Consider the following 15,518-nt stretch of genomic DNA (forward strand, 5'->3'; position numbering starts at 1 on the left):
AAATGTATAAATTAAAATGGAAATGTAACTTGTGTTTCTGTAGTTGATTTTGAGATGTGTATATAAATGTATATCACACATATTTAGATGTATGATAGATTGTGGACAGTGCAATTCAAGGCTTTAAAATGCTGCTTTAAATGTCATCCTCGAGATTTATTTGTGAAGATGCATGAAATTACAAATAATGCTTTTCCACCATCAGGCTGAATGGTTAGCGCTGCTGAATCGTGCTGTTCTGCACCAATCCAGGCTTGTTGACAGTTGTGCTTTGTTTTTTCCATTGTGGTGCTTCTAAACCAAGCGACCAATTGTGAGTCATCAGACTTGCTATGTTACTAAAGCAGAGCACAGTTCTTTACGTAGTACGGTATACTTATACCCATGCTCAGATATCTGTGCATGGAACGTTTTGTAAATAGTTCTAATGGATATGCTTTTGGTACTGGAAAAGTGCTTAAAGAGAACAGATCTTTGCCATGTATTTCAGTGTTAAGCTTTGAGTGTTCTGACTTTACATCCAGATCTCCGTGACCTTAGCCAGAGGGCTCCAAAATCAACTAGTCAAAATGTACGCATCTTGGTTTGAATGTTCTGTTTTTCTTTTATCCTTGCCCATCAGTGCACTTTGCAAGTTTGTAATCCTCTCTAAAAAACCCAGTAATCCTACTTGCTTCCTACAGGGTATAATTCCATGTAATTTGTGCTTTTACCCCCAGTGCTGCTTTTACTGTCTGAAAACAGACTTTCCTCATCACTGCAATTTTGTCTCATGTGCAGAGGTGCTTTAAAGAAGAAAGAATCATAAACATTTCCAAAGTTTAATAGCACACACACTTAAAAATATACAGTGCATATGTGTCTTTAAATGTCTAAACACATGTTTAGAGATTTGGGAAAGCCAGAGAAAGACAACTCATAATTTGTCTTCCAAATCTTAATGTCACCACCAAATCTGAACTTGATGTTAAGCTCAAAAGAACAAGCACATGCTAAAATCACAGCTGCACATGGTACGTTTCTGAAATTTGAGTTGTCACATTACTCACTGAATTTGTAAAAAAAAAAAAAAAAAGTCTCTAAATAAAATCTGGGTTTTAAAATCTGTATATTAAATAAAGAGAAAAAAGCTTTAGGTCACCAACTGCAACATCAGCCCATATGACAAAATGTACAGGAAAATGTACATGTGCTATGAACATCTACAAATGAAACATGACACATTTGAATGAAATATCAATTTATTTACAAAAGGTTGAATATAAACAGAGATTACTCCAACAATTATTTGACATTTAAAACTGAACTGCATAAACGCTGACAAGGTACATTAAATTGATGAAACATTGCACAAATTGATAACGTAACTGGTTTTCCTCACTGAAGGATAGGAAGAAATTTACTCAAATAATTATATTGCATCTGTTTGTGATTTTCAGGGGTCAGTCAAAATCATTTATCAAATTAAACCAGCAAATGAATGTTCAGAATTTGGCATTGTAAATGTTCTTTCATGGTCCAAAAGATATTGTATGAGAATCAGAATGCATTTATTCACTGGCCTCAGCGACACTATTGTATTTTTGAATAAACTATTCCCTTTCAAAAAAAACATATAGTAGATGATTTTGAAGAATAAAAACTCACAGGCATAATTCATTTTCCTTGCCAGTTATCCAGAGTAAAAAAACAAACACTTTTGTGGTAATGTACGTGTATGTATGAATGAACTGTCTGAGAAACAGAGTAAACATTAATCAATTATTTTCCATCCAGAAGAGGGCAGTACACAGAGTCCTAGCATGCCGATTAGCAGGGTGCTAGTCTTGGCTAGTGACACTTTCCCTCATTTCCACTAGGTTCAACCTGCAATCCCAGCTAAACTCTGCACGCATTAGAAAACATACTGTACAGTAAGAAGCTCCCAGAGCTGGCCTGCTGAGATCTTGTCCTTGCTCAAATCTTGCCTGAAATCTCCTTTGTCAGAAGAAACATGACAGAGAATTAGCAGAGGGACACGTCTTCTCTCCATTGAACACTGGTAGTTCTATACATGCATTTCATCAGTATCGGTTTGCCATGTTTTTCTGCTCCAGTCTAAGTTTGAGTTCAGAAACCAGTGCTGTGTTGACAGGATTGTCTTTACCCCTATGAGATCTTTTCTTTGTCTTGGAGGCCACTGAGGCAGAAACTGTAGGTAGCGTCCACCCCCGTTCACCGTGTCTATAGTGAGTTGGCAACAGTGGGGGCATGACGGGGGCATTAGGAGGCGACGGAGGGGCTCGATAAGAACACACTTTGACGTTATTGTTACAGTTGATATTGTCTGCTGTAGGGATCTCCAGATCCTCATTTCTAAACTTACCTCCAAAACGTTCCTCTCTGAACGGTTGCTGGAAGTCGTCTTGTCTTCGGGGTTTACGCTTCCTTCGTATGATGCGACGGGAGGGTAGGATCTTGTTGGACTTTACATTTCTCACGTATATAATAGTAGAGATGAAGACTGTTACAAAAACCATGATTATAATGACACCACTGATCAAGCCTAGGAATTGCAAGGGATTTTCCCTACTTTTCATTAAAAAGGACGTCAAAGGTCCCTTGAGTTGAGTCTGTAAAAGAGCACAAAGAGAAATCAAGTCCATAGGACTCAAGGATGATGTGCTATAGGCTTCTTGCTGTTTGGTCAGAGACACATGGTAATAGAGAGACAGATAAACAACTCAACTCCCAGAGAGGCAATTGCAGGCAACACAGCATACTTGTGTCAAATGTATACTGTAGTATACTGTATGGGTTAGAAAGCACTGCATATCATCTCGAAAGCTGAGAACAGATTGATAACAATTGATTTGGTGGTAATTTTCGAATTAATTTGAAGATTTATAAGTTCTGTTAAAGACTAAATGGATTGGAATGTTACAACAGAGTCTGGTAGGCACAGTAAGACAAGATCAGAAGGGTTGAAAGAGGCACCCAGAATTAAGACCATGCAGCCTCATTTTTATCATCTCAAAAACATCTACTGCATGATGAAGACTGAATGAAGAAACGGGCTATTGTTTGGAGCCACATAAATGCAGAATAAAATTTATTATTCTGAAAGAATGTTTTAACTGTGCTTGTGTGCCCTTTTACAGACTTTTTACTTGCCTTTAAACAACAATACAATCATTGAAGGATGGAGAAAAAAAAGAGAGAGAGAAGAAAACGGTAAGTATTGGTGTCTGTTTCAAAGTGTCTCATGGTCAGAGCCTCCTAATAATCTTTCTGATCTTGCCTCGTGGCTGGACCCGGGACTTTTTCACAGATTTCCAGAAAATTATGGTGGATATGAAAATGGTCAGACAGATGGCGAGGACTACAATGCTCAAACAAATGCTGAAAACAGTCCAGGGCCGAGTTCTCAGACACAAGAAGTATGAAATCATTCTGGATTTGATCTGTAAAGCACACAATAACACAAAACTTATACTAGGTTTGCTATGAGGTTTGCTCACAATACAGATTAAAAATGTCCATGTGCATGTTTCAGATGTATTTTTCTAACCTGCATTGAAAAGATATATTTATATTCTGATAGCTTTTCTGGCTTACATGTGCAACTATGTGACTGTCAAAATGCATAAATGAGAAGGTTTCAAGTTGTTTTGAATGGCAATCATATTTTCATATACAATATATACAGTGGGTACGGAAAGTATTCAGACCCCCTTCAATTTTTCACTCTTTGTTATATTGCAGCCATTTGCTAAAATCATTTAAGTTAATTTTTTTTCCTCAATTTTCCGTACCCACTGTAAATACTTTCATATTTCAAATTTATAGGATTCTCAGAAAAAAAAAGCACTGATAATAAAGACCCACTTACCGCTTCTGTGATGTCAATCTTAACCACCGTAGTGGTGCTGAAGGATGGTGAACCTCTGTCTTTGGCTTGAACAACCACAGACCAGGTACAGTCTTTGTGATTGGTGATATTCTGGACTATGTCCATGGACTTGATGTACGGCTTCAGTTTTATTTCTCCCGTGTCTGCATCAATGTCAAATATGTCATCTGGGTCAGACTTCATGATGGAGTATTCAATGACATTATTGGGCTCTTCTGCATCTTCATCAATCGCCTAAAAATCATCAAACACAGTCAACTGACAACTTCTATTAGAAGAACAAACAGAAAATATAGCACAATACAACTAATATAGCTAACCTCTATTTTCACTGGTGCACCAATCACCATTGTCTTCTCTAGAGAGTTTTCATGAAATGCTGGTGAATGGTCATTGAGGTCCATAATAGTGACAAAGACTTCTGCAAGACTGTATTTTCCTTCAGTGTCTTCGGCCTTCACATAGAAGTTATACTTGGATTTGACTTCGGCGTCCAGACTGGCCCAGGGCTGAGTGTAGATGATTCCAGAATCAGGCTGAATGAGAAACCTGCATAATAATATAAGACAGGAAATGAGTTCTATAGTGAAAACTGGGATTACACAGGGCTTGTTGTTCAGGGAGATGTTAACATGATATAAAGCTTTCAGAACACTATATAAATGAGTCACTGGTAATCTCTCCATTTGAAAACTGTTATGAATACTTATTGTCAACAGGATGAAATATCATATTCTTATATATAGTCAACTGTATATACACTATTGTTCCAAAGTTTGGGGTAGATAAGATTTTGTAAAGTGTTTGAAAGAAATCTCTTTTGCTCACCAAGGCTGCATTTATTTGATAAAAAAGTAGAGTAAAAACAGTAATGTTGTGAAAAAATATTACAGTTTGAAACAGCTATTTCCTACAAGAATATGTTTTAAAATGTAATTTATTCTTGTGATGTCAAGGCTGAATATTCAGCATGTATAACTCCAGTGTTCAGCGTCATATGATCCTTCAGAAATCATTCTAATATGCTGATTTGGTGCTTAATAAACATTAATAACATAGTAAATATTTAAAAAGAACAGCATTTATTTGAAATAGAAATCTTTTGTAAACAATGTAAAACACTTCCGATCAATTTAATGCATCCTTGATAAATAATAGAATTAACGTCCCTTCCCCCCAATAAATAAATAACCGACCCAACACAGCAATGATGGCAACCAATATTAGCTTGGACTAAAGTAGCTTAGACTTCCTGTTTGTTCAAACAATGAAACATGGAGGAGTTTTGGGAACAATTTTTGGTTACAATTTTAATTATTTTCTATATTTCATTCTGTTTGGTGCAGAAAAGACGTACTGCACCTTTAAGTGAGGCTCTTATATGAGCAGGAGAACAGTTTAATTCCTGCCCAAATCCCATTAGTGGATTAAACAAGATGGAGGGCCAGGTAACTCTGTTTTCAGTGCTCCAGAAATTCAGTTTTGTTGTTCTGCTACTGATTCTGTATAAATAAATGTCATTCGTCGAAGTATGCTGTTCATAAGATATTATGTAAATACTGACGATGACATAAAATATGATGAATGAAACTGGAATGAATAGAAGTCAGCATGCTGACAGTTTAGAGTTGTTGTCAGTTAAATAAAATGAAACACAAGCTGCGTGGTCTGTCTGGCAGAAACAAAACAATAGATTCCAATGAGAGAGTGAAGACATTATTTAAGAGTGCAAGACATTAAGTTTAAACAGCAGGAGAAAGGAGGCTTACCGCAAAGATTTAATATGACTGTTCTGCCAACAAGCCATCATTTACACATTCATATGGTTTGTATTTATGTGTTTATGCTCTATAAAATATGAAGAATTCTACTACCAGAGATCATGAATCTCTCTCTGGGTTTAGGAAGCTTGAGATGGATTTATTGAAATTAGGAGCCGAGAACAGTGGGAGGACTGAACCCTCTTCCAAGACGGCAAGAATATTTCAGCTATTTGTGCAGTGACTTAGGAATCTAATAAAAGAAAAGAAAATCGGATCCTCTTGGGTACAGCTAGTCCTTACAGCTAGTCTTACAACAACATGAAAAGTTATTGGAAGTTGAATTCTGTCTAGCTTTAGTGTCTGTAGGCTGTGTGTGATGAACTGAGGTGAGCTTACATCCCTCCTGTTCTCCCCCTCACTAAATAGTCTGTGTTTTGGCGTTAATAATGTTGCATAAGCGACTGTTTTTTTTTCATGTGGCTTATTCCATTCGACTGGCGTTCCATCAGTAAGATCTCTACAGAACTCTAGCCTTTAAAAAGACCACACACTCTGAAAACAAAAGGGAGATGAACATGAAAGGGGAGCAGGGTACTCACAGGTCCGCTCCTGAGCCATAGATGGAGTATTTGACCACACCCCAAAGACCAGAATCAGGATCTGTGGCCTGCAGAGAGCATAAGGAGCAAACATCATCAACTGGCATCTGTTCCCATACATAACTGTAATGCCAACATCTACGTAACAGAACAGATGACGTTTTGAGCCAAAAGGCAGAACATAAGGAGCGATGTGGGATTTGTTAATCAGCCTACATCATTATTTGCCTTGTACTCATGGTTGTAGCATGCTCTTATGTCCAAGATCAAAATCCGGCAGGTCATTTAATAGATTGTAGCTAACGGAAAGAGGCTAACTCCCATGTGGCAAGTGCCTACTTACACAGGGTGAGGGTTTATCTCAATAGGATTCAATCTCGCCATCTACTGATGAAAGGTGGAGTGCGACATGTTTAGACCCTGATATGACATAGATAAATTTAACATCATACCTCCATATACCTTATTTGATCAAAAATATAGTAGAAACAGTAATATTGTCAAATATGATCACAATTACAACTGTTTTCTATTTAAATATTTTAAAATGTGATTTATTCCTGTGATGGCAAAGCTGAATTATATATATATATATATATATATTTGTAACATTGTTATTACTGTCACTTTTAATAAATGTAATGCAGCTTTTCTGAATAAATCTTTTTAAAAATTTTAATTTTATCCATTATGGCCTTCTATTTTTTTTTAGATAAGCAATAAAAAAATACATTCACTATAATGTGTTTGTTCATATAAAATTTAAATAAAACATTTTAGCATGTTCAGTATCATACTGTATTTTTTTTATTTGACTAAAAAAAGTGATGTGATGTTATTGCCACATGAATGCTATTATGACCACATCATGATGATATTTTTGTCTATTAAAGCTCAAATCTGGGGTTTTAGCATTACACAACTGAATGAAAATGATAGCCATCTGACAGCTTACTACGTCATAGACCGTTTAGCAAGCATTCACATACTGAGCATGATTTTGGATTCTGATCCAACCCCTTCAAATGTTATATTTAGATTAATAATGCGTATAATGCGTCTTTTTTCTGTAACAGAAAACAGTCTGGAGAGGATGACAAACATGTTAATCTTTTTGTGCTTATAATGCCTAGAGTGTTCTGTACTCACTGTCACAGACACAACACTGGATCCTCCGGGTGAATTTTCTGGAATCCGGGCGATGTAAATCTAATATTCTAATAGTTGAAAACAGTTGTGCTGCTGGTGAAAACCATGATATATCTTTTTTGATGAATAGATTAAAGAATTAAAGAACAGCATTTATTTCCGGGTGAATTTTCTGGAATCCGGGCGATGTAAAAATCAGAGGAGAATTTGGGAGCATTATCATTGGTGTCTAGCAGATGAATGATTATGTCTGCCGTGGCACTGAATCTCTCAGGGGTGTCAATCTCTACAGCGAGGAGCTGGAAACAATGAGCATAACATTTCTGCAACTGGTAACATATTATGATCATTGAAATCTATGTATAGAGGACTCATTTATCAGTAATACTTCTATATGTATAATTGTGTAGGGTCATTCTCAGGCCATTTGTGTCTCATTTGTGTCCCTATACCTGATACAATTAAGGAAATTATTTGAAAGACTTAATTTTGGTTATCATTTAATGCAAAAGTAATTTTTATTTTCATGTTCATATAAAAAAGAAAAAAAAGATATAAAGAAGAAGAAATTCTGCATTTTATTGCACTTTAAAGTCAATTAAAGCATAAAATTAAACATGCATGTCTGTATCATATAGCATATGCAACACATTTGTTGGTTCATTATTTGTCCATATATTCAGGATTGAGCACATCCTGCATATACAGTACATAAATGTCCTCTCTTAAATGATTCCCATACAATTCTATTTACCTTAAATGTCAGGAATTGTGATTTCTCAAAATCCATTGCAGCAGAATCCTCTACCAGGACAGCGACTTGGGCTTCATTCAGGACGGTTTGAGGAACCACTCGTAACATGCGGCCTGGGCCCACCAGTCTGAGGTGAAATTTTGCATTTGATCCCTGAAAATGTACAGTATAAACACGTTTGGTAACACAAAACTTTTGAACTATTGAATTAAGCATAAGTCAACTCTTAACTGGCATAGGTCAAAGCTATTTTAAATGGATGGCAAACATCAGGATAACAATCATTTTGGCAGTTGTGCTCACCCATGTGATCTTTTTGTGTGTAATATATTCTGCATCTCAATGTGACTAAATGCTGAATAACTAACAATATTGCATAATATGACAAAAGCTTAAAAGGGATCAACTGCTTTTTTGGGTGCCATCCTGTCATTTATGTTACATAAATGACAATGTTGCATTAGAACTGAACCCTGCTCATAGAAAACATGGAAGTAATACATTAAACTAATGGCGCCTTGCTGATTTTTAAATAATGGTTGATCTGTACTACAAAATTACTGCAACTCAATCAGCTTTTATAAAATTCTCTTAAAACGAGGGACAGATAGCCAGATTTTCTTTCTAATGTATATAAATATGCATGCACTAATTTTAGCTATAACAAGCCTGTAACCTCCTGCTGAAAAAAAAGAAATATACACCTGGTCGGAGTCATTGACTGTTATTTTCAAGCCCCTCAGGAACTCTCCCTCTGGAGGATGCTCATACATAGTTAACTCAAACGCATTCTGTGGTCCATTCTCTCCAAAGAATGTGGGTGGATGGTTGTTCAGATCCACTACCCAAATGGTCACTGTGGTGACTGCAAAGTCCAAGCGTTTTACTTCTGGACTAACCTCTGAAGCCTGAGAAAGGAAGATATTGTTGATTATTAATACAACTAAATACATTAATACCAGCCGACAGTTGCAAAAAGCCACATTGCATTGATTAGCTTGACAAACTCTTGTAATGAGGATGCACGTTTTAGAGATGCTAAATACCATGGACAGAGATAGATTTTAGTAATTGGCTTATTCCTGAAACTGGCTTACGCTCTATCTCAAGTCAGAGATCAGGGGGCCAGCAATGTCTAGTAATCAAACATCTGATGCAAGAAAAAAACAGAAGCTGGAGATTTTACCTTGACTTTAATATTATAGACTTCTCTCCTCAGGTCTGCTGGGTACACCTTCAGAATGATGCATCCACTGGTTTTATTGATGGCAAAAACACCATCTGCTCCTGGATAAATAGATTGAGAATTTGTTGACGTTTTGACCACATTGGAATTCAAACATCATAATGAAATTCCTTTCCAGCCATCAAATGTGCAAAACAAATGCTTTTTCATATTAACCAAAAATACATACCAGAATCTATTGAATACATGATTGGAGTTGGATTATCCATGTCTCCATCTTTGGCAAAAACTGTAAATATTTGTTGACGTTTTGACCACATTGGAATTTAAACATCATAATGAAATTCCTTTCCAGCCATCAAATGTGCAAAACAAATCTTTTTCATATTAACCAAAAATACATACCAGAATCTATTGAATACATGATTGGAGTTGGATTATCCATGTCTCCATCTTTGGCAAAAACTGTAAATATCTCAGATCCCTATAGACAAAATTAGATATTAGACAATTAGCAGTAAAGTTGGCACCGTTTGATTTTTGGTAAAAACTGAATATGACAAAGCTTTGTATTAGCTCAAAAGTTAGCGTTGATAGATAGCTATATAAGGGGAAGATATCTGACTGGATTCTAGAAAACTATATTCAACTGTAATTTTTCTTTGATAGTTGGTAGGGGATAAGCTATTATGTCTTCAGAGCATGTGTGCAGTAGCTCATTATAGTCTTTTCCAGCTGATTTAAGCTGGAAACTGCTCAGATAGAATGAGACATCTGTGCTGCTCCACAAATATTTTAGCAGGTTCAAACTGTAACATGGCAACCTCTACTATGTACCATTTTTTTTTAAGAAATTAATACTTTTATTCAGCAAGAATTAGAATTAGATTGATCAAAAATGCATTAAAAACAATGTTACAAAAGATTTCTTTGTCAAATAAATAATGTTAAAAAGTACATCTGTTTTCCATTTTAAATTGTAATGATACTTCACAATATTCCATTTTTACTGTAAACTGATCAAACAAATGCAGCCTTGGTGAGCATAAGAGAATTCTGAGTAAAAGGCTGACATGAATTACTTTTAATCACATGGAAACATGATGTAGTGTTATGATGGATACTCACAGGTGAGGAGACCTCATAGACATAACCAAAGTAAGGAGTCCCAACAAACACAGGAGGAGTGTCTTGAGTGTCAATCACATTTATAGTCAAAGTGGCAGACGATGACATCACTTGGTGCTTGCCCTTGTAAATGCCGCCTCCATCCTAGTGTAATTTCATATTTCATTATGATACAAGAAATACTATTAGCCAAAGGATTAAAATGATTGGTACAGCAGATCGAGGCTGGAAATGGAAGATATACTGTAAGCTTGAAATGGTATGAAAAGTAAAACAAAATCACTCCCTCTCACCTTTGCCACCACAGTGATGAAATGTGTGCGGGATTTCTCATAATCGAGGGTTTCACCTGGTTTTATCCGCAACACGCCACTATGATGGTCAATGGCAAACTTTGTGCTCGGTTCACTGCTCTGGATTTAAGAACAAACATAGAGATTCTAATGTCACTCTGTATAAGGGAGGCAAAAGAAAAAAGATATACACTGCTTTCATATGACCTTTAGTTCAGATTTGATTTCTCAGCTGGATGCCAGAAGTTACCTGGAGGAAGTAAGTGACTGATCCCCCTGAGCCGGTGTCTCTGTCCACTGCCTGCACTTTGTAGATGCTATTCCCAGATGTAGTGTTCTGTGCGCACACACACATATACAGTTTTCAAACAAGCCTGTTTATACAGATCACTTTCAAATCAAAACCATTTTGATGGCCTGGTTTTTTTCAAAACATATTCTATAGGAACCTGAATGATCTAGTGAATAATAATTAAGAAAACAAGAGACATAATTCCTCACCTCAGGCACATCTACAATGGAAGGCATGTTCTGAAACTGTGGTCTCTCATCATTGGCATCCATGACAAAAACTGAAACCTTTTCAGCTACCTGACATGACACAAGAGCATCAGAAAGATCACTAATGATCATCACATACACTGGGTAAGACTCATAAAGTAACAATACTTACTTTATTAAGGCCATCTGAGATACTGACAAAGACTTCAATCTCATCTTGTGCCTGTGAAAATAAAAAGATGTAGTGTCACTGTAGTATTCTCAGAATTAAACGTTTCTCATTTAAAACGTGACACTTTTTGAAATTTACCTCTCTGTCAAGTTCTTCTATTAGAATTACTGCTCCAGATTTGGGATGAACATGAAAATATTCTTTGGATCTGGGTTCAAAGGTCATTCCATACTTTACTGGCTGGCCTTCTGGGTCGGTTCCATTAAGAACATATATCTGTGTTCCTGTAATTTACATTTGTAAGTAGTTATTTCTGTGCTTTTATAATTCACACCAGTCAAAATGACCTCTACAGCAGTGGTTCTCAATTAGGGGCCTCAAGATGACTTAAAATCATCTACAATAAGATATACAAATGTAATAATTAAAATTTTCAGCAATATACCACAATCAACAACAAAGGCCAAAGGGCAAAATCACCACCCTGCACCAAGCTCAAGACACATGGTCTTTGGAAAACAGACATGTTAATACTGTTTACACCTAGCCAGAGTGAAATCAATATAATCAGATGGTACAAAAATTTTGCCTTACCTTTCGGCGTATCCTCTGAGAGATTTAACAGTACCATATTACCGTTGTTACTGTTAGGCCCATTATCATAGAAATATGGTGCGTAATCAGTCTGTGCTGTAAACAACAATAATGAGATATCAGAATAAAATTCCGCAATTAACAATGTAACATAACCAAACTTATAAGGACAAGACATCATGTGCTGTACAACAACTGTATCTATTACACTATTTGTCCTTTTTCTGACATGAGGTTGATCACACATGGCATAATGTAATAATACTAATGACTGTCTCTATCTACTTGTCTAGGATTACAGGTGTCTTACGTCATAAATGCTTCAATATCCCCTGGTTTATCAAAGGTATTTCACTATATAGATACATTTATGAAATGAATTTATATCTAAATTTAGTTTTCTTTCAGCAAAGTCTCTATTTTCTCACCTCCTACTGTCAATCAGAAATGCAAATGTGGTGATGCAAATGAGACAGAAACACCAAAGTAGTACATAAAAATGGTCAAGATTATACACATTAGTCAACAGTATAACATAATCAAGTAAAGGAATGTTTAATCGCCTGAGCCACATCCGTATTCAAACATGCTGATAAATACATACCAAAGCAGAAATGTGCTAGCAGAAGAACTGATGAAAACTGAATTTCCATATCATTCTTCATCCTAACAAAGCAAAGCAGTTACAGCAGGCCAGACAGCGCACTAGTGAAGAGAGCTACGGCAGAGTCCTTCTGAGGGTGTTTATTTCTGACTGAGGAGAGCTACAGCAGGTGCTAAGAGCCTAATCCAATGACACACCATAACCCTTGAGCACATTTTTAGAAGCCCATCTTCGCAGCATGGGAACTAATGGCCACTAGAGGGGTTCATGAATAGCACACCTGACCTGATCTGACAGGTTAGAGACTCTTCTTAGTTATAGTACTACTGAAATCCCACATTCGGAATGCTGGATCTCTGTCACAAAGGAACAATCACCAATGAATACTGATGAAATATTATGAAAAGAATCACCCAATTTTAAGAGTAAAACTTAAAATTATCTTTTTGTGAATGAATGAATGAATAGCACGTTTGTAAGCATTCAACAGAATTTTTACAGGCCTTTTAGCGGATGAATCGTCTTAATCTCTTTGACAATCCAGTTTATATTTCAGAGCGCACGTCCAGGTCACATTTTAAACAAAGTTATGTAATCTCATACTCATCTGCATTAGCAAATGCCTCCATCTCACTCTTTCACAACCTTTATCATTACAGCTTTTTAACATTAAATTATGGTCAGAGTTGAAGTTTAATGTTAAAAAAATATTTTACAGTCAGCTAATGTGGACTATTTAGTAGAAAACATTTATATGTATAAATATAGCGTTCAGAGCTATAAATTAAAAAATTAAATCAAATAGATAAAAATAGATCGTATTACTTTTTGCTCAGATGAGCAGCTGTGCGGATCAGAAAAGGAAACACCTGCCAATTTACCTTCATCTACATTTGTGAGTGTGGCTTTGCTTTCAGGTTTAATTTGTTTGGAGCAGGCAGATGGCAGGCAAGCAGATTAACCTACAATAATCCTTCATCATCGAATAGTGCTCAGGGCCAGTCTACAGGGACACACAAGCTAGAAGTGTCTCTGCATGTACACCACAGAAAACACTGGACTCTGGCAGATCTGGACATATCGATGACCTTATATGACTGTGAAAATGATGCCTTGATAATGCTTATGATTACCAGATTTGTTGCAAAGTTCTTGCTTTTTCTACATAATGACATTATAAAGAATAGTGATACTTTTGATGAATAATGCAAAAAAAAAAAAAAAAAAACATTTATTTTTGGTTTTACAATCAGAGGGGAAAAAAGTAGGTAAAAAATCCAGTTTATCGTAATATTAACCCTGGAAATTTCTTATATATTGTGATCATGTACGTCAGTCATACATCAGCAGTGTGGATTATGTGGGGAAAAAAATAGAAACCTTGAATGACAGACAGATTTGCCATTTAGCCTATGCAAAATATTATCATCTTCTTAAATCTGTTTCTGACATGACTATAAAAGGTCTTAGATATCGCTTTTATTGTGATTATCCTGGCATGGTTTAAAATGGGACATGAAAAAAAGTTTACAAACCTCAACCTCAAATGACATCCTGGGTCTGCTTTAGTGATTTTCAATGATAACAGCGCTATTTTATACAAAATAAACAGCAAAATATAATTACTACAGTAAATTTAATTTAAACAACTCAATATTTATGAAATTTCTGAATTCATTTGCAATGCATATGTGGCTAAATTGGAACTATTAGGAAAACTAACTAAAATTTAATAATTGAACTTACTTTATTGAAATCCCAGTTTCAACAACTATTACATATATAAAGATCTGAAATCTTTAATCCACATATTTGATGTTACTTCTTGGATTACAAATAAGGTCTGGAATGGATGTAATGTCTGGGTCATCAACATATTAGGGTCATTTTAATCTTGCAAACTTCAGTTCATCTGAAAATATATTATGTATTCTAGCTCAGAGTTTAAGCTTTTACATGGTCTTCCAACCCAATCATTTTTTCTCATGTTTCTCCTATTACCAAAATATTGTTGATGTAAACAAACGTGGTTCTATTTTTAAGCTATAAATAAAATTGCAGACAAATAGCTATAACCTCAGTTTAAATAAGATAAGAACAGTACCTCAAACACAGCTTCAGTTACAGTGGTTTGATAAGACCCAGCTTGGCAGTAGCTATTAGTATAGCCTATATGCTACAACTGCAGTATAATTTGGCTATTCAACAACAGATGCTCTGGGAACGTGAATATTTCATGTCAATATTTTATGTCATTGTAGTTCGTTATTGTCAGTAACACTGTACATTACCGCCCCCACGTGGTTACAAAACGTTAATGCTGAACGTTTCGAGGTTCTCCTTCGTGGCAACGCTGGAACGAAAATACTTAAAACAGTCTATTTATTTTAGTGATCCCATTCGGTGCACAACAGCATCACATCAAACATACACAAAATGTACACGAAACAACGAAAAATCAATCTGGACATCACAAGTTAGCCTACATTAAAACTGATGAATGACTTCCAGCACTCATCTAAATAAATAAATAACAGAAATACACTTCTTTACACTGTTTTAAAAAAGATCCAATAAACATTTATGGTTTACACTTTAACAATAACTGTGATAACTTTTTGGATAACCATGATTACGAAGGTCGGCTATTTTTTAAAGGGACGCAAGGTGCGTCGTAATTCGCACAGACAAGTTTCGCCCCATTATTCATTCAGTGAGAGAACGAATTCAGTCTCCGTAAACGAACGCAGCGTGTTTTATCCTAGATTTCAGACCCCTCGACTCCCCACTGCAAAAGGGGGATGAAAGAATCCACGTTAGAGTGTCCCAGGGCCCTCCTCAAACAGAAAAGCTCTTGTGAACACTCACACTGGGGGGGGGGGG

At 35.9% G+C, this 15,518-nt stretch overlaps 1 protein-coding gene across 3 annotated transcripts; it reads right to left on the minus strand.

The window, feature by feature from the left end:
- Positions 1-39: 39 nt before the first annotated feature.
- Positions 40-12,881, minus strand: cdhr1a (cadherin-related family member 1a). Of its 3 annotated transcripts, none has more exons than XM_016467790.1 (19): positions 12,636-12,878; positions 12,460-12,465; positions 12,032-12,127; positions 11,576-11,721; positions 11,438-11,488; positions 11,266-11,355; positions 11,015-11,101; positions 10,765-10,884; positions 10,472-10,615; positions 9,749-9,827; positions 9,344-9,444; positions 8,862-9,065; positions 8,158-8,310; positions 7,592-7,702; positions 7,404-7,457; positions 6,255-6,322; positions 4,213-4,441; positions 3,872-4,126; positions 40-2,612 (listed from the first exon to the last, which is right to left on the minus strand). In XM_016467790.1, the coding sequence occupies exons 1-19, from the start codon at positions 12,694-12,696 to the stop codon at positions 2,064-2,066; spliced, it is 2,604 nt and encodes an 867-aa protein (XP_016323276.1). In that variant the 5' UTR covers positions 12,697-12,878; the 3' UTR covers positions 40-2,063. The 3 variants fall into 3 exon arrangements, with proteins under 3 accessions (XP_016323276.1, XP_016323277.1, XP_016323278.1); XM_016467792.1 differs by having other exon boundaries at positions 2,527-3,443; positions 12,636-12,881; XM_016467791.1 differs by lacking the exon at positions 12,460-12,465 and having other exon boundaries at positions 12,636-12,877.
- Between the last annotated feature and the right edge of the window lie 2,637 nt (positions 12,882-15,518).

Source organism: Sinocyclocheilus anshuiensis, unplaced genomic scaffold, assembly GCF_001515605.1.
Source record: "Sinocyclocheilus anshuiensis isolate Anshui unplaced genomic scaffold, SAMN03320099.WGS_v1.1 scaffold292, whole genome shotgun sequence".
NCBI lineage: Eukaryota > Metazoa > Chordata > Actinopteri > Cypriniformes > Cyprinidae > Sinocyclocheilus > Sinocyclocheilus anshuiensis.

Excerpts from the sequence above, each read along its gene's own strand:
- cdhr1a (XM_016467790.1), bottom strand. The coding sequence starts at position 12,696 with ATGAAGAATGATATGGAAATTCAGTTTTCATCAGTTCTTCTGCTAGCA. Across the intron at positions 10,885-11,014 it reads CAGTCACTTACTTCCTCCAG|AGCAGTGAACCGAGCACAAA; the intron begins GTAACTTCTGGC and ends TCTTAAATCCAG. Across the intron at positions 4,127-4,212 it reads GTGCACCAGTGAAAATAGAG|GCGATTGATGAAGATGCAGA; the intron begins GTTAGCTATATT and ends GATGATTTTTAG.